At 36.5% G+C, this 25,601-nt stretch overlaps 1 protein-coding gene across 2 annotated transcripts in view; it reads left to right on the forward strand.

Moving 5' to 3' along the window:
* Txlnb (taxilin beta) overlaps nt 1-23,317 on the forward strand; it is a 45,039-nt gene extending 21,722 nt beyond the window's left edge. The window contains exons 5-11 of one of the 2 annotated variants that reach the window (XM_026391897.2): nt 426-620; nt 2,729-2,848; nt 5,096-5,170; nt 12,218-12,310; nt 17,211-17,306; nt 18,545-18,802; nt 22,596-23,317. In XM_026391897.2, coding sequence (XP_026247682.2) covers nt 426-620; nt 2,729-2,848; nt 5,096-5,170; nt 12,218-12,310; nt 17,211-17,306; nt 18,545-18,802; nt 22,596-22,715 — 957 coding nt within the window. In that variant the 3' untranslated portion in view covers nt 22,716-23,317. Of the gene's footprint in view, nt 1-425; nt 621-2,728; nt 2,849-5,095; nt 5,171-12,217; nt 12,311-17,210; nt 17,307-18,544; nt 20,454-22,595 lie in introns of those variants that run through there. The other variant, XM_026391896.2, reaches the window with a different exon arrangement.
* Nucleotides 23,318-25,601: the final 2,284 nt, after the last annotated feature.

The raw sequence follows: 25,601 nt of genomic DNA on the forward strand, positions 1-25,601 counted from the left end.
TGCTCTTCTTCCTGTACCAAACTAAAGTAACCCATGACCTGTCCCATCAATCAGTAAATCCAAGTGGTCTTTTTTCCAGGCCACAACCAAGAAATCAAAACCATGTGGCTGTGTGTTTGTCAGAAATCCCTGCCATTCATTTACTCAGTAGGAGACCCATCAACTTTAAAACAAGTCTATTCATCACCAAGATCAAATTCAATTCAAGGTCCTCACAACACCTGTTCTGAAGACTGTGTACTCACAGCTGAAACCTGTGCTCATACATTTATTTTAGGACTAAGCAACTTTAGCTGTAGAGAACTGAGAAAAAAATATCCCACTTAACTCTGCTCACTAGTCTCCTTTTGCTGACCTTGTCCTGAGTTCTTTAAACCTTCAGGGCTTTAAATTACCATAATAAAATATTTTGATTTCTTCTATAGGAGGAAACCCTCCAGCGGGCACGTGAGGAAGAAGAGAAAAGGAAGGAGATCACAAGTCATTTTCAAACTACCCTGACAGATATCCAGGCACAGATAGAGCAGCAGAGTGAGCGAAATATGAAGCTCTGTCAGGAGAACACAGAGCTTGCAGAAAAACTGAAAAGCATCATTGATCAGTATGAGCTCAGAGAGGAGGTAAGAACATCAAACAGTTTAGAAGAACTATATATATATATCTGTACATATATTCTGATCTGGGATGTAAGGTGGGGAACTTGGATAATAAGAAAGTTATGGTCAACTCAATTGATTAGTAGTTAGAATTGAATTTCTTTTGCTAGCCAAAATAAAGACAGATGATACAACAAAATACTTGGCTGAAAGTCATATAGGATTTCATCAAAACTGTAATTACTGCAAAGTCTAGGCAGTAAATAGAAAATGGTAAGCTTGGGCCCAGTCATCCATCGAAACAGTATTTATCAAGCCTTTAAAAATCCTCTCAAGGGAGAAAAAAAAATATACACTCTCTTTTAAGAATCACCATGTCATGTACATTGAGGGTCTACAGTTTACATATCACACAAGCCAAAAATAATATTAATAATTATAATATTCATTTGGTGCTTAGTTTATATCAGGAAGTGTGCTAAGTACTGTACTTTGAACATAACATGTCATTTAATTATCTCAAATTTCTTATGCACTAGAAAATAATATATTTTCTACATTTTATGTATGGAAAACAGATTAAATTCCTTCTTGTCACAAAAGCCAAGACTTTGAATTTCAGTAATTTACATTAGAAAGGCAATAAGAATCTTTTGTTAACCCAAAATTATATTTTAATGTTTAATGTTTTTAAGACTCAGATTTCCTCTCAAGAGTATGATAATATTCCTTTCCCCACTCCAACCAAATTTTATATCTCTGCCTTAAAATGTAACATAACATAGTCAAAATGGCTCTCTGTTAACCACATGCTAAGATTTTTTTCAAGGAAAAAACCAGCCAGTAGCATATGGTTGCAGCAGTTAGGTAATCAGGAAATTCCTTAATAAGCCAAAATTCCATGCTACCATTTTATCTTATCACAAAGAATAATTCTGCTCCATAATAGAGGTTCAGGCTGAAGAAGAAGGAAAAGAATGAAGGGGAAATATCCATACTCTTCATAGAGACCACAGATAGGAATGGTCTGGTATAATCTGTATAATCCTGGGATTGGTTCTATGTAAAGTCCAAGGCCAGAATTTCACATCTCACTGAGGTAGAATTGAAAGCTTCTCTTTATCTAGCAAGTCCAGAAATCAAAAGGTATGGAGGGCAGTAAACATCTACATATCAATTCATCTGTGACCCTTGGCCTTGCCATCCCCACCTGTGTTAGTTAGTTTTCTATTACTATAACAAATGCCTGAGATAATTATCTTATAAAGAGAAAAGTTTATAGTTTTAGAGGTTTCAGTCCATAATCAAATGACCCCATTGCTTCTGGGCCTGTGGAGAGGCAGCTCATCATCATGGTGAGGAGTGTATAGTGGAACAGAGCCACTCACTTCGTGGTTTGCCAGGAAGCAAAAGAGAGAGAAAGCAGAAGGGATGAGGTCTCATTATCCCTTCAAGAAGATGCCCCAAATGATTGGAAGACCGCCCACTAGACCCCACTTTAATTTTCTACAACTTCTCAACAGCACCAAGCTAGGCACTATAACTTTAACACATGGGTCTTTGGGGGACACTTCAGGTCCAAACTATAACACCACCAGCAACAGAGCAGAATTCAGGAGGCCTGGGCCTCACTCCCAGACCTAGGACCACATGTTGGTGTCCCACCACATTTTTACAACCCTTGAGACAAGAATGCAAGAATGTGGAGAATTCGCCATGATAAACTGCACTATTATGGTGTGGTTAAAGATTTTATATTCATAGAAAGAGTCAAAATTCCAACTAATATGCTGTAGCCTTTGTAGTACAGATCATTATCTTTGCTGCCTAGCATAATAAATATCATGTCAATTAGTTACCAGATTCAGAAAAATAATGTTGAGAACTTTAATCATTAACACTGCTGAACTCTGACCCCCTTACTTTTGCAGCTACCTTTGTGTAGTGTCAAATGTTGGGGGCCTTCACCACTTAACATATAAAGTTCTAAGTGATGCTAGTGATTTAGTCCCCCTTTTTAAAAACAGTATAATCTAAAGAATAAGTATTCATGTGAATTATTTTTTTCTATTTTCCATTTTTAAGCACCAATAATAAACCAAGCTTTCTTTATGTACTTTATTTTTGCTCAGCATCTGGACAAAATATTTAAACACAGAGAACTGCAGCAGAAGCTGGTGGATGCAAAACTTGAGCAGGCACAAGAAATGATGAAGGAAGCAGAGGAGCAACATAAACGAGAAAAGGAATATGTACTTATCCTTTTAGTTGGTGTGCATATCTGGTCTACCTTGATATCTGAGACTTTCTAGGAAAGTTGTTTTGATAATGGTCAAAGAGCTCTGGACTGATGAAGAGCCTGGGCTTCGATGGAGAACTAAATGGGTTAGCCCAGTAAGAGGCACCATATCTGCATTATTATTCACATGAACTAGTCACTCAACAAATACTCAGCAAATATTTTTCAAGTGCCTATTATCTGCTGAGCATAATATTAGGTGCTGAGATATAGCTGTGAACAAGACAGACAAGGGCCATCTCCCATCATGCAGATTAGAGTCTGACTGGGATAAGACATGCAGTAAACAAGCAAATGAACAAGGAAGGGTAATTTCAGATAATAGTTAAGTACTATTAGGAAAATAAGGAGAAAAGGAGAGGGGTGAAAAGAGGGGGCCTACTTTAGACTGAGTTATTAGGACGAGGCACCAGATGCTTGAGTCAAGCCCAGCCTGGTAGAAGCCACCATGTGGAATAATCTCCAGCAACAGTGTCTGCAGCATTAACAAGACCCTACTGCTGGAACCAGCCTAGCATACCCCAGAAATAGGAAAAGGTCAGGGAAGCAAGAGAATGTTGAATAAGTGGGAGAAAGGTTGGAAATGAAGTTGCAGAGATAAACAAGGGTCAAATTGTGTAGTTTTGTACAGCTTGGAAAATATATAATGGGCAAGTAGGGGGTGACATGGTCTGCTTTGCATCTGTAAATAATTAATTTGGCTCCTGGGTAGAAAATGAACTACAGAGGAGTAAGAAAGCATCTAAATGAGATACATGATGACTTAGATTAGGGAGGAAGCAGCCAAGACAAAGAATGGAAATGGTAAAAGTTGTTTCAGTGAAAAATAAACAGTCAATGCTGCTGACCTGAAGATCATGACAGTGAGAAATGGGGAAAGTCAAAGATAACTCCATAATTTGAAGTTGGAAAACTGAATGGTGGTGTTTACTGATCTTAGTAACCCCAAGTATTCCCCAAAAGCTGTAAGATCATTCTACAGATGAGAGAATTGAATCTCAAAGAGAATATGCAACTTGTTAAGGGCACATGCTACTAAGTGACAAAGATATGTTTCAAATTAACCTGCAGCTGTCCCAAAAAGCCCAAGTCTCTGTAACAGTGTATCATAGTCAGAGATGTTTCAAATGTATGAATTAAAACATGTATCATTGTGGGGGAAAGAAGGAAGTTTAAGATAATTCATTTTGTTAGAATTATAATTTTTAAATAACTTCAATTATCAAACATGACCAAAAATGATAAATTTTGAAGAACATAACCTTGTGGTCATTGGATAACTTCAAATCAGAAATCCATATTCTCTTAAGAGTGATAAGACTTCTGATCATGTAAACCCCCAGAAGGCAGGATTTAGAATAATAGCTCCAACTTCTGTTTCTTAAAATGTAATCCATGGACTACCAATATCCAAACCATGTTGGGTATTTGCTGTAGTACAGATTAGAGTCACACCCTATACTTCCTAAATCATATTCTCTGAGAAAGAATACCCCTTTCACATGTTCTCTAGGACATTTGGATGCATGTTACAAGCTCTCCAGGGACAAAGACCAAGTATATATTTCATACTGGATCATGCATGCTGTAGTGGGATACAGGGTCCAGGAAAATTACTCTCAGTTTATACAAAGGAACAGTTACTGGCAACACTGCCCAGGTGGGATGGTTCTGGAGATTCTCAAGCAGAGATTAGTAATAGTTGGAAAGGATTGTTAGAAAAGCTTCCAGAATTTGAGGGGAGGCTGAATTTTTTTGTGATTCATGCTTGAGTTAGACCCCCCCCCTTTTTTTTTAATTAAAACCACTAGTTTTTTTTTAAAGACAGACAGAGAGAGAGAGAGAGAGAGAGAGAGAGAGAGAGAGAGAGAGAGAGAGAAAGAATTTTAATATTTATTGTTTAGTTTTTGGTGGATACAACATCTTTGTTTGCATGTGGTGCTGAGGATCGAACCCAGGCCACACGCATGCCAAGTGAGCGCGCTACCACTTGAGCCACACCCCCAGCCCCAAACCACTAGTTTTTAATTGAAAAACAATCTATCTAGCATGTTCTTTTAGCTTTCTTAGATTTTTTACAAAGTTTCAAAAACATGAAAGAGTTAATAAGACAGAAATTAAATTTTATATACAAATTACAGTTAAAGGATAATTTTAAAAACAATTTGACATTCTTTCCATGCATTCTTTCTTCTCACAGTTACTGAACCAGGCAGCAGAGTGGAAACTTCAGGCCAAAGTGCTGAAGGAACAAGAGACAGTGCTACAGGCTCAGGTGAAGTACATGCATTGGGTGTCCTCTCCTTGCTGGTCCCAAGAGACTGGGACCAAAGGTAGTCTGCAGAACACTTCACAAATACAGGAGACTGAGGGACAAGAGTTGGAAATGAACACCCTCTTCACATTTATTGTTTTTAGTAAAAATAAAAGTATAGGATTATGTTTATGAAAAAGAAATTCTCTGTACCAATAATGTCCAGATAAAACATTTACACAGACAAAGGATGATGGTCAAATGTTCACTCAATGGAAGCTGATGCCCAAGTTCCCACCCATAAGCGTACATTTCTTCTCTCTTTCCTTCCCTATTATCCAAAAAAGGCAAAAAGAAAATGTGAACTTTTCAGATGCACCAATCATATCTGTCAATTCTTAAAATGTTCTCATCTTTTGATGTTATTTATAATACAAGGAAAATGAGATAAATAGAGTGGGCACTCAAGTTTCTGTACTATCAGGGGCGGCTTTGTCAGTGGTGAATGACAAGCAGTGACAAGCAAGTTAGGAGCCATTTGGATTTGCCTCATGGTGCCATTCATGTTTTGATTAGACCACTAGAATTCCTATGTCAGGCTCAAAAATAAAGCCTCCCATCACAGCTGCCTCTGGAGGAAAGCCAGGCCTGTCCATCTTCCCTGTTACCTTTGGGGTTCTCCCCCTCCTGCAAATATTTCCTGTCAGTTTCCAGAACCATCCTGCTATTAGGCACAGAAGGGCTTCAGCTCTGCTGCTGGGAGAAATGCCCGATGCTAAAAGGACTATGAGATCACAGAACAAATTCAGAGGGTGAGAAAATTAGAAGCCTTACATGTTAGGCAGTATTAATTTAAGATTCGTACATGTTTATGTGCTGACTATAAAAATGCTCATTCATTATAAAAAGAAAACTTATTCATTGCATGAATAAACAAGTCTGATGAATACTTTGTCACTGTGAAAGAAAAAGAAACTTAAAATAACAAATTATACCACTTCGTAGACAAAAATACAATAATATTTTCATATCTAGTCTTTCTAAAGTGTCTTCTACATATATATCTATGTACAGAGAAGGCAATAAGGAATTGTTTTACCCAGTATGATATATTCTCTGAAATATATAAGAATGGTTTAAAATATTAATTACATACAAGTTGGGAACATCATATTTCTGACTTTAATAGAATCCAAGGGCCCGATGTTACAAACTTAAGATCATCCTTGAGGCAATGACAGAACGTATAAGATCACATGGTGTAGAGAGATGGCAGCAGTGGCAGGTCTCTAACCAGGAGGAAGGAAGTGTGACTTTAATGTCTAGTGATGGGGGATCCCAGAGTATAGAATCAGTACTTCTTCTCTATCACTGCCTCATTCACAGCACAGAGTATAAGAGGAACAGTGAACAATACTTGAAGCTATATATTATTCACATCACCTATTACATGTAATCCCTACTCTTCTCTGCTAAATGAATATAAGGAGCTTTAGAAGAGTAGATTAAATTCTGGATTCTGGGGTAGAGAATGATTCATTCAACTGGCACCAGTAGTTAGATTTTCAATGAGTGCAGTAAAAATAGATAGGTGCAATCCAAGTTTCCTAACCACACAACCACAAACTTGAAAAAGCATCCATCAGAGGTTCTAGATTTGCCATTGTCCCTCAGTCCTGGACTAAGTCCAGGTACCACAGTCAGAGTCCTGGCTCTTCTACAGAGAAGCTGCGTGACCCTATGCAACTCACCTATACCTCTCTGGATCTAAATTTTCTTCTATGTAACATAAAGATACCATAATGAGTATGTGATCTGTAACTGAAGTCCTCTGACCTCTGAGAGCTCATTACTTTTTAATATTTCCAAAATAACAGCACATGAAATAGCAGCTATAGACTAAAATGTAATTGGTTTAGACATCATATCAGCTCTTGCTCTGTAACTGTGAATGGCAATAATTCATATATTTAAGCTTTTAACAGAAAAACAAATTAGTAGATATACAGATATAAGTACTTAGTAGATATAAGCAGCTTGTTATCAAATTATGTATACAAAACAGTTCAGTGACTGGTCCATAATAAGCATGATTAATTCAACTACTATTTATTAAGCATCTCTAAATGCTGATCATGGTTCTAGGTGTTGGTAACATAGTTTGTGATCAATAAGACAGATGAAAATCTCTGCCTAACCAAACTCACAATCTAGTGATAATAATGCTATAAAATGCTAATTTTTGATTAGCACGTGAGCCAGTATGTTTTATCAGAGGTAGGAGTATATGTATATGGAAATATATAAGACATAGGGAGTCTTCAGTAAAAAAAAAAAAGAAAGAAAGAACCACTCAACTGATCTCAAGACCCTGTTCAGCTCCAGTTCATGAATGTAAAGAACTTCCAGAAATGAAGAAGTATGGCCCTAGATTAAGTTAACCCTGTCTTCTATGTTGCCCAGATTCCCACAGTGCAGGTAGCCTTGTTTGTTACAAGGACTCTCTTCTGTCTTTCTCTTTTTGTCTCCAAAGCATACTCAAACTTTCAATAATTACCTAAATACCAAGAAGAAAATAAAGGCACCTAAATCACTGTGTATAATAATGTTTAAACAAGTCATCAAGAAGTATCAACATTATCATTTTTAAAATTTTTGGTGGGTGCAGTTGTACAACTGTACAGCTGTAGTCTCAACTACTCAGGAAGCTGACAGGAGAATCACTTGGACTGAGGCAAGAGGATCATTTGTGGCCAGCCTGTTGGACATAGAAAGATCCCGTCTCAAAATAAATAAATCTTTTTTTTTAATTATAGTTGTAGATGGACAGCATACCTTTATTTTATTTGCTTATTTTTGTATGTGGTACTGAGGATTGAACCCAGTGCCTCACATGTGCTAGGCAAGTGCTGTGCTACTGAGCCACAGCTCAGCCCCTCAAAATAAACAAATCTTTAAAAACAAACTCTACCACAAATGATTCTGCATAGCACTCAAGCACTTCCTTTGGTTTTACACTCTCCTTAGAGGAAGGCCAGGGCCTTCATCCCCATTTCTAACGTCTGAGCAAGAGATTATTTCTCTTGTTATTCAAGGATGGATTATGTTGTTTTCCTAGACTAAAGTCACTTTTCAGTCACGAGACAACAGCTGGCCAGCGGGGAGCATGATTCTCACTTAGGGAAGAGATGTCTGGCTTTCACTTACATAAACCAAAGCAACAGAGAAACTGTCAGAGATGATCAATGGGATACAATTGTCACTATAAATGAAGTGTTCATTAGATCAATAAAGACAAAGGCAGAGAGTAAGTTGGCAATATCTGGCAGAACAGACACAAAATATCACTTGAGGGGGAAAGATTAGTGAGTAAATTGTTAAAAATGTATAATCATAATCTTTAAAATTCCCTTATCTATATAGAATAAGAAAAGGGCTGGGTTGGAGTTGTAGCTCAGCAACAGAGCGCTTGCCTAGCATATGTGAGGCACTGGGTTCGATCCTCAGCACCACATAAATATAAAACAAATAAAATAAAAGCATTCTGTCCATCTACAACTACAAAAAAAAAAGAAAGAAAAAAAAGAATAAGAAAGGAAAGAAAAAAAAAGAGGGCACTCTGAAATTCCTCTTGTAATAGGACTTCCTCACATAGAAGATCTCACAGGTTTGGTAAGGCCATTCCTGGGTACAGTTCTATTTCCTACACTATAAAAATGTTTGTAATTACAATTCAGTGCTCAGTTAAAAGAATGTGTGAGTCCCCCGGCCCATTTAAAAGTGAAATATTGAGGCAATTATTGTTACTTCTAACTGTAGAGCAGTTTGTTTTTATTTTCTCTGGCAGGAAAAGTACTGCATATGACCTCTGGACATCCTTTCCATGTTTTTTCTGAAATCCCAGAGTGAGAGCAGGAACACCATAAGTCAAACTAAACATGCATCATGTCAGTATAATAGTCAGAGGGAAAATGCTATCAGATAAGTATCTATTAAGGAAATAGAAAGTACAAATTTTTAGTTAGTATATAAGAAGATAATGCTAAAGCTCTTCACCTGAGAAATATATAATCCACAAAGGTTTTGCTACCTGTAACAAAGAGGTCAAATAGGAAGAAAAGCACCGTATTATAAAGACTGGTCACTGGAAGGAGGAAATGAGGAGTTATTCAATGAGTATGAGATTTCCATTTTGAAAAAAGAAGTTCTGGAGACGGGTTGTACAACAATGAGAACGTACTTAACACCACTGAACTATACATTTAAAAATGGTTAGGATGGTAAATTTTATGTTACATGTTATTTTTTTACCACAAATTATTTTTAAGAGAAAACAAAACAAAAACCATAACTAGGAGAAGCTTACAAAGTGGTGATAAGTAAGACACTCTTCTTGGCACTTTGGGTATGTCCATCTTCATGTCACAAGCCAACACTAAGAAAACACAAGATAAGGAAGAAACATCTGCCGAATTAACACACCAAAAAGAACATTCTGGATGGTTGGTTGGTTGGTTGGTTTTCCCTTAGAGCCTTTACTTTGAGACTATGGGTGGAAAAAAAGTCTTACAAGTACACATGGAAAAAGGAAGACATGATTATAGTTAAGTGAAGACAGTCTAACCAAAACTTTAATACCTGTCAGCTAATGTTAAGGGTGATGTTCTGGGTGTGTTATTTTTGACAATTGTGTCAAGGTTGTATGTAGCAGTTGGACCATGATATGCTCACTCCTGCCCTTGCCTGTCTGTAGCCTGCAATTACAGCAAGACCTGCTCAGAGTTCTCAACCATAGTTTCAGAAACTCCCATGTAGTAATATGTTGGAAAAAGAGTAGAGGAAAGTAAGAAAAATAAGTTAATAGGAGGGTATTGTCCAATAGCAAATGAACAGACTTTGTAATAAAAGATAACCAGGATCCACTAGAATACATTGTTCTCACTATATACCACGGGATAAAGTGCAGTGTAGGTAGCCAGACCCACAAGAGCTTACCCTAGGGTATAGTGTCTCAAACTAAGAACCTGTCTGACCATTCTGGGCCTTCAAATCAATTCAGTGGATACCAGCCACTATTTTGAAAAAAATGAAACACAATTAAAGAGAATATGTCAGAGTATACTGCATGTTATAAGAGTAAATATCTTATACAAGGCATCTTCTTGGCCATAAATTCCTTTTATTTCATGGCTCTTCACTCAGTCTTCTATAATGTGTAAGCCAAGGAATCAAAATAAACAAATTTTAGTCCTATCATAGATTCATAGGGCTAATGGATGATTTCAGAATAATGGTTGCTTATTTTTTTAAATTTGTGTCTTGTGGAAAGGATTTATTAACATTTTGTTGTTGTTTACTGCACTGAAACCTATATTACTCTAAATTATTTGGGAATAACGCATCTTAGATAAGCAATTTTCTGGACTCTCGGGGTTGTTTGACTCACACACACACACACTCTACCCAACACCACCTTCAAGACAGAATTCTCCAGTCTGCTGCCTTTGGATGTGTGTGCTCTTCCCCACTTTAAATGAAAATCTCACAGATACCACCAGCTGGTCACCTGATGCCTTTCTTTTGGTCAACAACCTTGCCATTCTGGCCATCAAGTGCAGCCTAAGACATTTGGTGCCATTTGAGAACCTGGGGATGTTCTGGACACTCAAGAGTACCAAATTTGAAAATAAAGGCTTTGCTAACTCGAATCATCCATACTAAATCTCTCTTCACTCAAAGCATGCTATCTTAATATTGTTTTCAAAAGCAAGATTTTTAGTATTTTATTATTACCACTAACAACCAAGTATTTACACTCTTCTTCCCTGTGCTACCCCATTCCCATCCCAAATGTAGGTCTTGAAATTAAGGGTGTAAAGATATAATAGCTCTCCTCACTATCCCTACTGTGGATCACACACTCAGGAATGCTACATGATGCTTTTGGACAAATTAAGGGGAAAAAATCCCTTCTTTAAGATGCGTTACTTCTATTGTAGAAAAGTGGCACATAAACTTATTTGGATGGAAAGGGACATTTTTAACTGCTATTGGCTAGATATCATAGTTTTGTATATTCAGAAACATGCAAATACATAAGGACTACTGCCATTATGCAGGTTGTGGATAACTGTTAAGAAACTGCCATTTGTATATAATATTTATTTATTTATGTGTGTGTGAGTATGTGTGTGTGTATGTGTGTGTATATATTTATTTATTTACATATACTTATGTAAATAAAACATTATTTTATTTACATAAGTAAATATAAATAAATATATCTGAATATACAAAACTTTGATGTCTAAAACAGAAATGGCAGTTTCTTTTTTTTTAAAGAGAGAGAGAGAGAGAATTTTTAAAATATTTATTTTATAGTTTTTTTTTTCTTTTTGGCAGACACAACATCTTTACTTGTACGTGGTGCTAAGGATCGAACCGAGGGCCGCGTGCATGCCAGGCGAGCACGCTACTGCTTGAGCCACATCCCCAGCTCAGAAATGGCAGTTTCTTAACAGTTATCCACAACCTACATAATGGCAGTAGTCCTTGTTCATGTCCCACCATACTTCCTTTTTCTCTTATTTTCATTTGTCTACATTCTCCCTGCTTTAAGATCACCATCTGCACAAACACATGGCTTACAAGATAACCTGCCACAAATCTCTGATCACCTACTGACTCGACAGTTAGTCAAGCTATCTTTAAGAATGAATTTCTTTTAGGAGTACAGATGCCTCAAAAGCAGAATCTACATGTTAAACACTTCTGTACATATGATCCATGCATATGTTTGGGGCTCAATAAATGTTTGGTAGTAAAAGTTATGATATCATGAAATAGTGACAACATATTTTATTTCATTTTTCTTTAAAGAAACTCTTCAGTCATGCTCACTGACCTAGATTGATTTTGTAGTAAATAACTGAACATATGACTAATGCTGAATTGAGAATTCCTTTAAGTCATTTTTCTTCTCAAATAATGAACAATGACATGTTTTTTTATACTGCGAACATTTAAAAAGCAGCCCTGAAATAGATGCACTCTTTTCCTTGTTTACAGCTTACTCTCTACTCTGGAAGGTTTGAAGAGTTCCAGAGCACGCTTACAAAAAGCAATGAAGTGTTCGCCACTTTTAAGCAGGAAATGGATAAAGTGAGTATTATTTATCATCCATGAAATATTGACAGTTTCTACTTTGACAGGCAATTCTCCTTTGGGTTCATTTTTCTCCTGCTAAGATATCTCAGTGCATTTCATGAAGTAATGAAATGTTTATATAAGTAGGAATGAAGTTTGGGCTTTTTTGTGTGTGTTTGTGTAGTAATATCTGGGGAATTAATCTTTGTAAAAGTCCAAAAATGCTAAGATACATTTATTCTGAGGGACAATATTTCTTTTTCTTCTCTAGTTTTAGCTTAAAACAAAAACAAAAACATAACAACACAACAAAAAGACAAGCTCCAACACTATGTTGTGTGTGTGTGTGTGTGTGTGTATTAGAATGTTAGAGCAGAAAATACTATTTATTGATATTCTTAGAAGGAGAGATATGTACTATGATAGAGGAAGAGCCATGAATGAGAAGATAGAAACCTGAATTAAAATTCTAGGTCTGTTAAATTTCCTGAATTTCATTTTTCTTATAAATTGAGATGTTATATTCATTACCAACATCACGATACTGTGATGTTCAAATACATTAATGTATTTTAAAAGGTGTTTAAACTTTTTGAGAGTCTATTACAAATATAAGGTATGGTTTTAGTCAGCTTTTTCCACTGCTATGACCAAAAGACATGACAAGAACAATTTAGGGAAGGAAACATTGATTTGGTGCTCACAGTTTAGAGATCTCAATCCATAGATGGCCAACTTCATTCTTTGGGGTCTGAGGTAAGTCAGAGTATCATGGCAGAAGAGTATATTGGAAGAAAGAAACTCAGGACATGGAACCAAGAAGCAGAGAGAGTGTTTCACTCACCAAGAACAAAGTATGCAACACAAAGGCAATCCCCTAATAACCTACCTCCTCTAACTACACCATAGCTGCCTATAGTTACAACCCAGTTAATTCCTAACAAGTGCTTAATTCACTGATTAGGTTAAGACACTTATAACCCAATAAATGTACCTCAAACTTTCTTGCATTGTCTCACACATGAACTTTTGGAGGATACCTCACATTTAAACCATAACAGTTATTAATATTATTATTGGATATAATGTTTAAATCTTGGTCAAGTCAGTATTTTCCCAATATAAAATCAGTATCAGAAATGTATTTCTGACCAGGTATTGGTATTAACCATTTTTTAAGTGTAGAAAATATCCTCTTAGAAATATTTTCATGAAAATCCTTAATAAAATATTAGCACATAGTATTCAACAACATATTAAGAAGATTGGACATACATAATGACCTAGTTGGTTTTATCCCATGGTTGTAAAAATGGCTTACCATACACAAATCAATAAATATAATTCACCACATAAAAAGAACTAAGGATAAAAATCACATAGTCATATCAATAGATGCAGATAAAATTCAATACTCATTTATGATAAAACCTGAAGAAACTAGGGAAAGAAGGAACCAACCTCAACATCATAAAGGTTATAAACAATAAATCCAAAAGTAATATCATAGTTAATGGGAGAAAACACAAAATATTTCCTTTAATTCAGAACAAGAGAACTCTCATCACTTCTATTCAATATAGTACTAGAAATTCTAGCCAGAGCAATTCAGGCAAGAGATCCCCATCAAAATACCTATGACAATCTTCACGGAACTAGAAAAACAGTCCTAAAATTAATTTGGAAAAATAAATGACCCAAAATAGCCAAGGCAATATAAGCCAAAAATGCAATGTTAAAGGCATCACAATATCTGATGTCAAATTATACTACAGATCAATAGCAACAAAATCTGCATGATAATGGCATAAAAACTGATTACACCAATGAATAGAATATAAGACAGAGACAAAACCACACATATAGTCAGCTGATCCTTGACAAAGGTGCCAGAAACATACATTGGAAAAAAGATAGCCTTTTAAACAAACAGTTCTAGGAAAACTGGTTATTTTTTCTAGATATTTATCTCTCACCCTGCACAAAAGTCAACCCCAAATGTATCTAAGACCCAGGAGTTAGATCTGAAACTGCAACTCCTATAAGAAAACATAGGGTCAACACTCTAACATACAGGCAAGGATTTTCTCAAGAGGACCCCTAAAACTCATGAAACAGTGCCAAGAGTTAATTAATGGAATGGCATTAAATTAAAAGGCTTCTGCACAGCAAACGAAACAATTGAGAATGAGAAGAAAGAACCACAGAAATGGGAGAAAATCTTTGCTAGCTACTCTTCTGACAGAGAATGAATATCCAGAATATATAAAAAAAACTAAAAAAAGTAACACCAAAAAAATCAAATGACCCAATTAATAAATGGGCAAATACACTAAACAGATACTCCTCAAAATAAGAAATCTAAATGGGGGCTGGGGATGTGGCTCAAGCGGTAGCGCGCTCGCCTGGCATGTGTGCGACCCGGGTTCGATCCTCAGCACCACATACCAACAAAGATGTTGTGTCTGCCGAGAACTAAAAAATAAATATTAAAAATTCTCTCTCTCTCTCTCTCTCTCTCTCTCTCTCTCTCTCTCTCTCTCTCTCTCTCTCTCTCCTCTCTCACTCTCTCTTTAAAAAAAAAAGAAATCTAAATGATCAACAAATATATGAAAATATGTTCGATAACATTAGCAATTAAAGAAATGCAAATGAAAACTATACTGAGATTTCATCTTACTCTAGTTAGAATGGCATTTATCAAGAATACAAACAATAATAAATGCTGGAGAGAATATGGTGGAGAAGGAACTCTTTTATACTGTTGGTGGGACTATAAATTAGTACAACCCCTATAGAAATAAGTATGGATATTCCCCAAAAGATTCGGGATGGAACCACCATACAGCCCAGCTATATCACTCCTCAGTATTTACCCTAAAGAAATAAAGTCAACTACAGCAATACATGTGTACTCATGTTGAGAGTAGCACAATTCACAAGAACCAAACTATGGAACCAGCATAGGTGTCTATTAATGGATGAATGGATAAAGAAAAATGTGGTACATATCCACACAATGGAGTTTTATTCACCCATAAAGAAGAATGAAATTATGTCATTTGAAGGAAAATAGATGGAACTTGAGAACATTATGTTATGCAAAATAAGTCCAACTCAGAAAGTCAAGAGTCATAATGTTTTCTTTCATATATGAAAGTCAGAGAGGAAAAAGGGAAAGAGAAGTGGGAGAGAGATCTCATGAAAAATGAAGGGAGAGCAGTAGAGAAAAGTGATGGGGGAAGGAGGAGAGGAGGAAATATGAAAATAGTGGGAATGATATTGGCCAAATTATATTGTTATATTATGTGCATTTATGAATATGTAACAATGAATCCCACTTTATGTCAAATTATAAATGCACAAAAAATATGGAAATATTTTCATGAAATAATTATCATAAATTTCAGTTAAGTAAGCAAACTTAAGAAGGTTAATACTTGTTGTAAGTTACAAATTTCCAAATTCAGGGTTGATCTATAAATCAAATTTTTTAAATTCTAGAGTTATAAGATTCTAATAAATATTAGAACAGGAGAAACTATTTTACTTCAAATAGTAAAATAACATTAAAAAATTATATGTTTTAAAATTAGACTGAATATTAAATTAAGAGTTCTAAGAGTTTTATGGATTTTAGTGGTTGACCAGAGAATTCTCTGGAAATAAACAAACAAACAAAAGACCCCACATTGATGTGTATATTTGCATTTCTCCATAGTCCCATATATTTCATCAAATTCTTAAATTGGTGGGGCTGGGGTTGTGGCTGGGGTGGAGCACTCGCCTTGCACGTGAGAGACCCTGGATTCGATCCTCAGCACCACATAAAAATGAATAGACAAAATAAAGATATTGTGTCCATGTATAACTGAAAAAAAATTTTTTTAATATTTTAAAAATTCTTAAATTGGTTAATAACCTTAAAAGTTTAAAAACTACTAACTTGGTTAATATGAAATCAAAATTAAAAAAAAAAAAAACATTCAAAGCTCACCTAGTTTCTCTTGGAGCCTGGACTGACAATCTGGCCCTCTGACCACCACCAATACCCAACTTTGGGCATCTTGGTCCCAAGCAGCGAGTCTTACTTATCATTAATCCAGGATATTCATGCCTGATTACAAGTCTTGTACTTCATTTTATCCCCAGAGATCCTACAATAAGAAACAGGGAATACTCTCAGGTTCAAAAAGGACAGGTTACATTTTATTCACTCCTGTATCTACCATACCCATCGCATGGCTAGGTGACCAACAGACACTTTTGGAAAGGAAGATCTCCAGACCCACCCTTCTGTTAACTCACATGAATATTACACCACTCCTTTGAGTTTCAGTCTCCCCATTTATAAAGTAAGTTTGAAATTAGAAACTTCCTCATGAGACTGTTTCAAGGATAAAATGAATAACATGCAATTAGATTTTGTGAATCCTTCCTCATGCTACCAACATGAGGAAATGGAGAAAATGGAAAGGAGTTTTTCTGTGTGGCAACTTCTCAAATGTGCCTATTTATTATCAATATTTTGATAGCTAAAAGTAATGCCAACTTTCTCACTATGATAGTCTTCTATTCATTAAAATAAGTGATCTAAATTGCAAGCTATTTCAGGGATCTCAATAAAGATATTTTTATTTTAAATGAAAGAAAAAGCAACAACAAAACAATGTGCCCTAAGTAGTTTCCTTTTTTTCTGAATTGGTTCTGGTGCAAATATGTTTGCTCACTACTGACCTAAAGCACTCAGAAATAAATCATGACTCTTCCACAATCTTCATTCTTGACATCAAACATTTGTTTGCTTCAGCAGCTGGTATCAAAAGAACTGCTCCTAATGTAATATATGGAACTAATAGCTTCCTTATACATTAACTCTTCAGGATTTGACACTAAAACACTCTAATTTCTGTAGACAACCAAGAAAATGAAAAAGCTGGAAAAGGACACAGCCACGTGGAAAGCCCGATTTGAGAACTGTAACAAAGCCCTATTGGACATGATTGAAGAGGTGAGCAGGTTTTTCTCTTAGTTTTTATCACCTCCAACTTCGAAGATATTCATCTTAGAATATAATTATAGCTTAACAATACAAATTATTATGTTTTAATAAAGAGCTAAATTTTGGGGGGATGTAACATGTAAAACTGTAATAAAAATAATAAAGGCAAAGGTCATTTAGGAGCCAGTCCTGACTAAAAAAACAAAAACAAAAAAAGGTTTATACCTTAAGTCACACATTTATTGATTCAAAAGCTTTCCCCAGATCAGCATCATGCCTGCTAGACTGTGAGTAACTTAAAGTGGGATGAGTGTCTTATTTGCTTTTGTATTTCCCCAGTACCTGCACATAACAGGTATAGATGAATTAATTGATTTGAGAAGACAGTGAGGTTCAAGCACCCTGAATGTGCCATTTTAAACAGATATGGAGAAGTATTTTTTAAATTCCTCCAACAGGCATTTAAATCCTGATATTATGCCAGCATCTGAGCAGGTTTTTCAACTTTAAAGGTAAAAGATACATGGGCCCAGACCTGACAAGCAGAGCTTACAGGTGAAACTTTCTCCATGTTAACAATTTAAAAACCATCTTCAAGGTACAGAGTAGCTCAAAGACAGGAGTAAGGAGTTAGTTAATTAGGAACATATTCCTACAAACATGCCACCATTTCTAGAGAAAGGAAAAATTGAATAGTTTAAGCAGTCAGCTTCATGAATTAGCGTGTGGTGAGTTTCTATGGTTATATTACTGTTCTAACAATTCATCACAAATTGGAACCAATTCCAAAGATTTATGTTTATTATTCATCAACATAAATCGAATGGTTGCCAGGATTAGACTATAGCAGTTTATCTATAGAATAGACAAGACACCCCTGAGGGCGAAATCCCAATTGATCTCATTCATTTCACCACAGGCTTTGGCTTACACTTTCTAAGTCTCAAAAGCAGAAAATTTATCTATTTTAAGATTTGAGAGGCTCTGGACTACAGTAGAAACAAGGCTTGCCATCTTTCTTTCCCAAAGAACAGTCCATCGTGGTTAAAATTCTACCAGTGTCTAGCTCATAATGCAAAAAATAGTGAAGACCCTGAACTAGTGTCTGTTCAGCCATCACTCTATGGCCAGGGCCCAAGGCCTAGTGGATACTAATTCCAGGCCAAATGGGTTTGTTGTTTCCGGAGAGCCTGTGGAAATTTTGCTTTTCATGTCGTATTGTGTGTTTGTGTGTTTTCAAATCACAGAAAGCACTGAGAGCTAAGGAATATGAGTGTTTCGTGATGAAAATCGGGAGGCTGGAGAATCTCTGTCGCGCTTTACAAGAAGAGAGAAACGAACTCTATAAAAAAATCAGAGAAGCCAAAGTGCCTGAACAGGAGGACCAAAGTCAGCATAGTTCCGACGAAGAGCCAGAGGCAAATGTCTCTGTGGATCGAGAGATAGATGCAGAGGAGGCCAACAGTGTTCAAAACGCTGTGGCAAACCTGGCTGCAGCCTTCCAGGTAATTCAGCATCCGGAGTCCAGCCTCCAGCAGTCGGAAGCATTGCCCTCAGCACTGGGCGGGCCTCGGGGCAGCGGTGGCCCCGCCCCCCTGAAGCTGGAAGCGCTCCCTCAGCTCCTTCTCGGGGGTTCAACTGACCCGCGGCCTCCTCCAGTCTCTCAGGCTGAGGCCCAAGGTGGTGAGGAGGCAAAGCCTGCCCCTGAGGTCAGTAATCCCTTGACCCAGGCAGGAGCAGAACCCCGAGCTCAGAGTCTCCCCGAGGAGCCTCAGGCTGCTGAGTTGCCCCGGAAATCAGGGGTCGGAGCTTCCGGTCAGGCCTCACAGGCCGCATCCGAGGCCTCCCCGCGCGGGGTGGAAGCAGAGGGTTCCGCTCCACCACCTCCAGCCAAGGTGCAAGCTCCAGCAGGGTCGCCTGGGTGTGAGCCCAGCGAGCAGCCCCTGCCTGCAGCCTCAGAGGAGCTGGGCCCCGGGACCCCGGCCCGACTCCAGCTGCCCATGGTGGCTGACACCAACCTGGAACCAGTAAACTGAGCCTCATCGGCCCTCGGAAGCCATTCTTTCCGACCTTACATCTTCACCATATCCCACTGTCTCTGAAAGAGGCATTAAGGGTTAGAGATGGCAAACGGAGCACAGTTAGGATCAAGACATTTTAATATGCAGAACACATTCAGCCTTTGCTGTTTATTCTCAATTTATTACTGATGTGGAGCTTTTCTATTTAATACTGAGTGTTAATTTTTCCCAAATGGCAGCAAAACATACCATTAGTAAATTTATATTGTTTCCCTATTAAGATGGTACATAATTCAATTTTTTAGTGAACAGGAAGATTTGGTGTTTAAAGACTCCCACTACAAGATCTAAATATTGACAATGTGAGGTTATATTTATTTCTACGTATAGTGCAAATTCCTTAGTAATTAGTGGATGTCCAGGTTCCATTTAAACTGTGTACATAAAGTATACATATATTCATATATAAATGTGTGACTATATACATATGTGTACATATATACACATCTATATATTGTATATAAATGTATATGTTACACATGTATTTCACCCCTTACGGATTTCCCCCTATGCAAATTATGTAGATGCTAATCAAAAAATTCTCTTATTTGCACTTGGGACTACAGTAGATTCAGAACATAGATATTTAGGTCATCATTACTGTTGGTCAAAAACAACTAATCCTATGTTAGATCCATAAGTTCAACCAACTGATCAAATGACAGAATAGCGGTTGTGCAGAGTGCATTGACTCAAAGATGATCACAAGAGACCCCAACACCAAACGGAAAGAATCACAACTGTGGGTGATTCATCTCTCCCAGCTGCTTCTCCTAGAATCCTCAGCCAGCTGCCTCACCCTCCTGCAACACACACACACCAGGTGGGGAGGCAACCCTCTCCTGACTAACTGCAAGAAAAGGGTTGGAAGTGGGAAAAGGAGCTAGGAATGAGGGATGATGTTATCTCAGACTGAGGAGAGACTGCCCTGGTCCTTTTCCCCACTACTGTCTCAAGACAGAATATTCCCTTCTTGGCTGTCTCAGACCCATTGTATATTTTCAAAGCATCTGTTCCTTCCTTCTAATTCCCTCTATTGTAGCAGAAAATTCTGCCTAGCCTTCATCTCAACCAATGCTAAATGAAACTATTATTTTTCTAAGACAAAAATCCACACAGGATTTCTAAATATGAGTGATGAGGCTTAAGAGCCAATGCATTTTCTGCTTTGAAGGGTTTTCAGCAACAATGAAGTAAGAAAGAAGAAAGGGAGGGAGGAAGAAGGAAGAGAAGGAAAGGGGGAGACTTCAGGGAGGAAAGAAAGATGTCTAACCCATTCCTACCTTCAGAGTTAAACTCAAGAGGAAAAATGGATACAAACAGGATTCTCTACTACTCATCCAGGAACTCATTCTTCACTATCACATATGGCTGTTTGCCAAAGCCCACAAAGAGCTTGTAAGCTGCAGCCATATGTTACAAGAATTGTAAACTGCATAAAAAATTGTTTGAAGTAGGCAGTGAGGGTAATAACAGAAATGCTAGTCAGGGATAGAAAAATCAGGAGAAAAGCATGTTGCTATTTGAGAACCCATGTGCTTTTAAAGGCTTAGAATATTAAAACCACAGGGGTATCCAGCCAAATTCAACATTACTAGAAATTAAACATGCATTTAATTCAGAGCCAAATATTCACCATAACAATCCAGGAGGGTCTTTCCTTTCCATCTGCTTACAGAGACTGAACTTCCAAGAACAGAGTAAGATCAGATAGTTAAAGAAAAATATCAGTCTGAATGTTTAGCAAAAGAAATAGATGTGCCAAAATCATCAAATATTCTAAAACATCCTAAGTTCATTATTTTCATCCAAAAGGTTTTCATAATAACATATTACTCACTATTGTGTATATCTCAAGCAGAGTTTCAAATATAATAACTTGCTGGAAATATGTAATGCTTAATATAGGCTTTGGGAGAATTATTTTAATATTCAAAGAATGTCTTATTATAGATCTTTGTGTTAGAATTTGGTCTTACTAATCATAACAATAATTCATAAGATATGAAAGCAGAATAAATTCCTATTCTTTATTAATTTAATGTAACTATTTTTAGAAATGTGCATCTACTTTCTAGAAATGCAAGAGTCATTGGTGTTTTCTAAATTAAATTGCATAATTTATATGTGTATTAAAAATGTATTTCTCTTCCCAAATTTTCTAGTAGTGATTTTTTAAAAATTTTCATTGTTTTTTTCTTTTATTGTTATTTCTATGTTTTGACAAAATCTCACAAAAATTATGCTTTGAACCTATTCTTGGTTGAGTTTTGGGTCTCTGAGTAAAATTCCTGAAACATTTTACTTTTGAAAACATAGGGAGGGAGAAGTGACATACTCACACATGTTGAGAGAGAGAGAGTCAAATAAACCTCTATTCTTTATAAATTATTCAGTCTCAGGTTTTTTATTATAGAAACATAAAACTAACTAAAACATTTGTTAATGAGAGAACAAAAACCAGATTCCTTTGCCTGGTCAGCCAGCTGATGGGGGAAAATTTTCAAGTGGCCAATGTGTTTTTCTTCAGAACCATTCTTCCCATGAGACCATGTTTCCACAGTTTCTCTGCCATGTGTCCTCTCAGAAATACTCTTGAAAAGAAAGGGAGAGTATAGACGTTGACTCTTTTTTCTTCTCTCTGATTCTCCTGACTGCTCCAAAATTTTTTTTTTCTAACAAGACCAAAAGAGACCCAGATGTTCTGCCTTTTGATTACTTTCTTCCTCTCAGCCCATATTGATCTGGAATGGACTTCCTGAGCCCAGAATTTCCTGACTGCTTTGAGAATTGGTTAGCAAGAACAAGGGTGAAGTTGAACTAGCTCTTATAGATACACATTTTTTAATAGCCCCCCCCCCTGTTTTATGTGTTTATTGCAAAACTGCTTTTCAATAAGACTAACAAGGAAAAGAAAAGAGATTACTTCAGAAAAATCTACTCAACCCTTTCCTTTGTAACCAGTAGTTAATCATAGTATTTAGGAAAAACAAAATAAAGTATAAAAAATTTTGTGAAGGAAGATCCAAAATAAGAATTATGCCTCTGGCCTTTAAAGTTTGTTCCCATAATAAAATGGCAAGGTGTAGCGAGCCATCCATGGGCTGTGTGTGTGAGCATTTGAGCGGTATGGGGGGACTGGCCTGATGTTGCTGCCTGATTGGGCTATTCAATGTATGTGTGCCTTTTCTCTTACTCTGCCTGTGTTTCCACACAGCACCTGAGATGGGTGTGGCTTTCCAAGATGTCAAGCAACCTGCTGACCACAGGACATCACCAAGCAAGACTCCACCCTTCGAAACCTAATCCCTTGCCTTATTTGGGTGGAATATTCTAGTGATGACTTTTCCCTAGTAAATATGGGGGTTTTCAGGTGTGCTCTCTCTCTTGCCTCTTGCTTGCCTCTCTTGCTCCCCTTGTCCTCTTTCTAGCGTGGGAGCTGATATTTGAGGTCTCAGAGCCGTCCTGACCCCCACAATTGAGAAACAGGTATTTTCGTGTTTGTGGGGTTTCTTCGCCGTTTTCATAGTTATAGATATAGCCAACTCCTTTGAACCCAGCTCATCTAGACAGTCTGGCCAGCTGGCGACAGCAAGGAGGGTCTAGGAGGCAAGATGGAAGGGTTAAATTTTCATAAGGTTTAAATAATTTCTATTTCAATACTTTTGAACCTAAAAATTAAGGTTATCATTAGATCAACTGTGAGGACACTCCATTAGAATAGAAGCTTTCATGTGCTGGTAATGAACATTTTTCTTAACTGTATTAAGTTAGGCATCTTATTTAATACCTAAAGTTGGGCTGAGGATGTGGCTCAAGCGGTAGCGCGCTCGCCTGGCATGCATGTGGCCCGAGTTCGATGCTCAGCACTACATACCAACAAAGATGTTGTGTCCGCAGAGAACTAAAAAATAAGTATTAAAAAATTCTCTCTCTCTCTCTCCTCTCTCGCTCTCTCTTTAAAAAAAAAAAAAATACCTAAAGTTAATTCTCAGTGGTTAATTCTCGGTGATGTCCTATGAAAGAAATTTTACAAGTGCTACTTGCTGTTATATGTGCATGTGAATGTACTTACATATGCACACACATACAAATATACATGTTTAAAGTTTGACCTAGGTATACCTATGTTTCTGTATTTTGAAAATATCATGGTATTATCTTTCCTGCCAAAGACAAATGACAAATACAATAATTTCCTGTATGACTAAGGATATTTGTCAGAAACATTTAACTAGCAAAATAAATCTGAAAATTCATCGATACATAGCACAGAACTTACTCACAAAAGCTGTTTCACTTTACCAGAAAATAAAAGGGATAATCACTTCAACAGCACAATCAAGCTGGGCTAAATCTAAAAGCAGTCCCTCTTCATGCTGAGTGTCAGAGCCCAAGATTTCTGTTAATGCCAACAATTATCCCACTTTAATTTTGAAGTATTTTAAAGTCGTATAATATTGAATCATTTCATGTCATAAATAAAACATACCTACATATAAAACTCATTATCTCAGAACTAATAGTCAGTTGATAACATTTTATGTCAAATAACACAAACCCTGGCTGAGGTTGTGGCTCAGTGGTAGAGCAGTTGCCTAGCACGTGTGAGGCATTGAGTTTGATCCTCAGCACTGCCTAAAAAAAATAAATAAAATAAAGGCATTGTGTCCAACTATAACTAAAAAATATTAAAAATAAAAAACACAAAACCACCATAGAAGCCAAGCAAGAAGACAGAATGTTAAGGAAAGAAAGAGGGGGAGAGACGGGAGTGGGGGAGGAGACTTTTGATCTGGTAAGGAACAATTAAAAGATAAAACCTTAAGACTATTAAGAACAATAAAAGAAAGAGGCACACACATGGGTGGACCCTTTTGTGAAAGCAGACTGGCACTAAAGAGCAAGAGCTGTAATAGCATCAACACGCTTCAGCATCCTATCTCCCTAGCTGGGGGATTGTTACAAACACATTTGTTCAGTGTTACTGCTTTATTGATTTCTTCTTGTTTGCCTTTTTAAAAAATAATCAATGCATTCTTTTCAGTATAAAAATAAAATGACATTATAAAACAGTAAGAGAGAAAAGAGAAAAATTACCCACAATTTCATCGCCCTATTTTAACCACTGTTAGTATTCACTATATCATAATGTATTTTAAATTATTTAAATGTCTTTTTTACTTTAACATCATGTTTGCCTTTTAGGCAGAACATGGTAGTTCAAGTGAGAGTAATAGCTATTAATCGTTACCAGATTTGAGTGTTAACACTGTCTATTCAAATTTCATACCCTTTGCCACATACACAGAGCATATTACATTATTTATAGAAAACATATGACTATGTAAATAAATGCACAGCATTCATATATATTATTTGAAAATGGCATGTCATTCACTGACCTTAATTATTGCACATAAACAGGTTTCCATGTGAACCTAACAGACATGGGATAGAGGGAAATGTCTAAACTTAACACAGCTCAAAAAATGAAAATTAAGGAGCTGAGATTGGAGCTCAGTGGTAGAGCACTGGCCTAGTATGTGTGAGGCACTGGGTTCAATCCTCAGCACCACATAAAGATAAATAAATAAAAGATATTGTCCATCTAAAACTAAAAATTTTTTTTAAAAATAAAGATACTTTTTAAAAAATAAAAATTAAAAAGTCAACTCTAGAAAAATACAAATTCAATAAATAAGAAAACAACAGACAAAAAAAAACAAACTCCTGTTTATGAAATGACAAGAAGGATCACACCATAAGACTGCATTAGCTAAATAAAGATCAAAGTTCTAAAACAAATCTAAGCTCTTAAAATTAATGAGATAGTTTGTGGTTCTGTTGCTCTAGGGAAGTGATGTCACTGGAATTATGGACATTATATCTGTTAACTAAAGCAAGGCTAAAAACCATTGTCAACATGAGATTTCTCTGATGTATCTACCAGGTAGATTTAATAAGCCCTAGAATTTCAGAGATCCCATACACTAAGAAAATTTTAAATTCAGAGTTTAAATGTATAGAAATAATAGAAAAGAGATTTTCTATGACACCTAAAGTCATTAGACTAAATTCGTGTTAGCTGGGAATGCATTTGGTGTGATATCATAAACCGGATTATTACGACTACAGTAATTACTCTATTCAAACCAGTACAATTCCTAATGATCAAACTATTGTAAAGTTCTAAGAACCCATGTTCAATTCATTTTCTTAA

Source organism: Urocitellus parryii, chromosome 8 (genome assembly GCF_045843805.1).
Source record: "Urocitellus parryii isolate mUroPar1 chromosome 8, mUroPar1.hap1, whole genome shotgun sequence".
In the NCBI taxonomy this organism is placed as follows: Eukaryota; Metazoa; Chordata; class Mammalia; order Rodentia; family Sciuridae; genus Urocitellus; species Urocitellus parryii.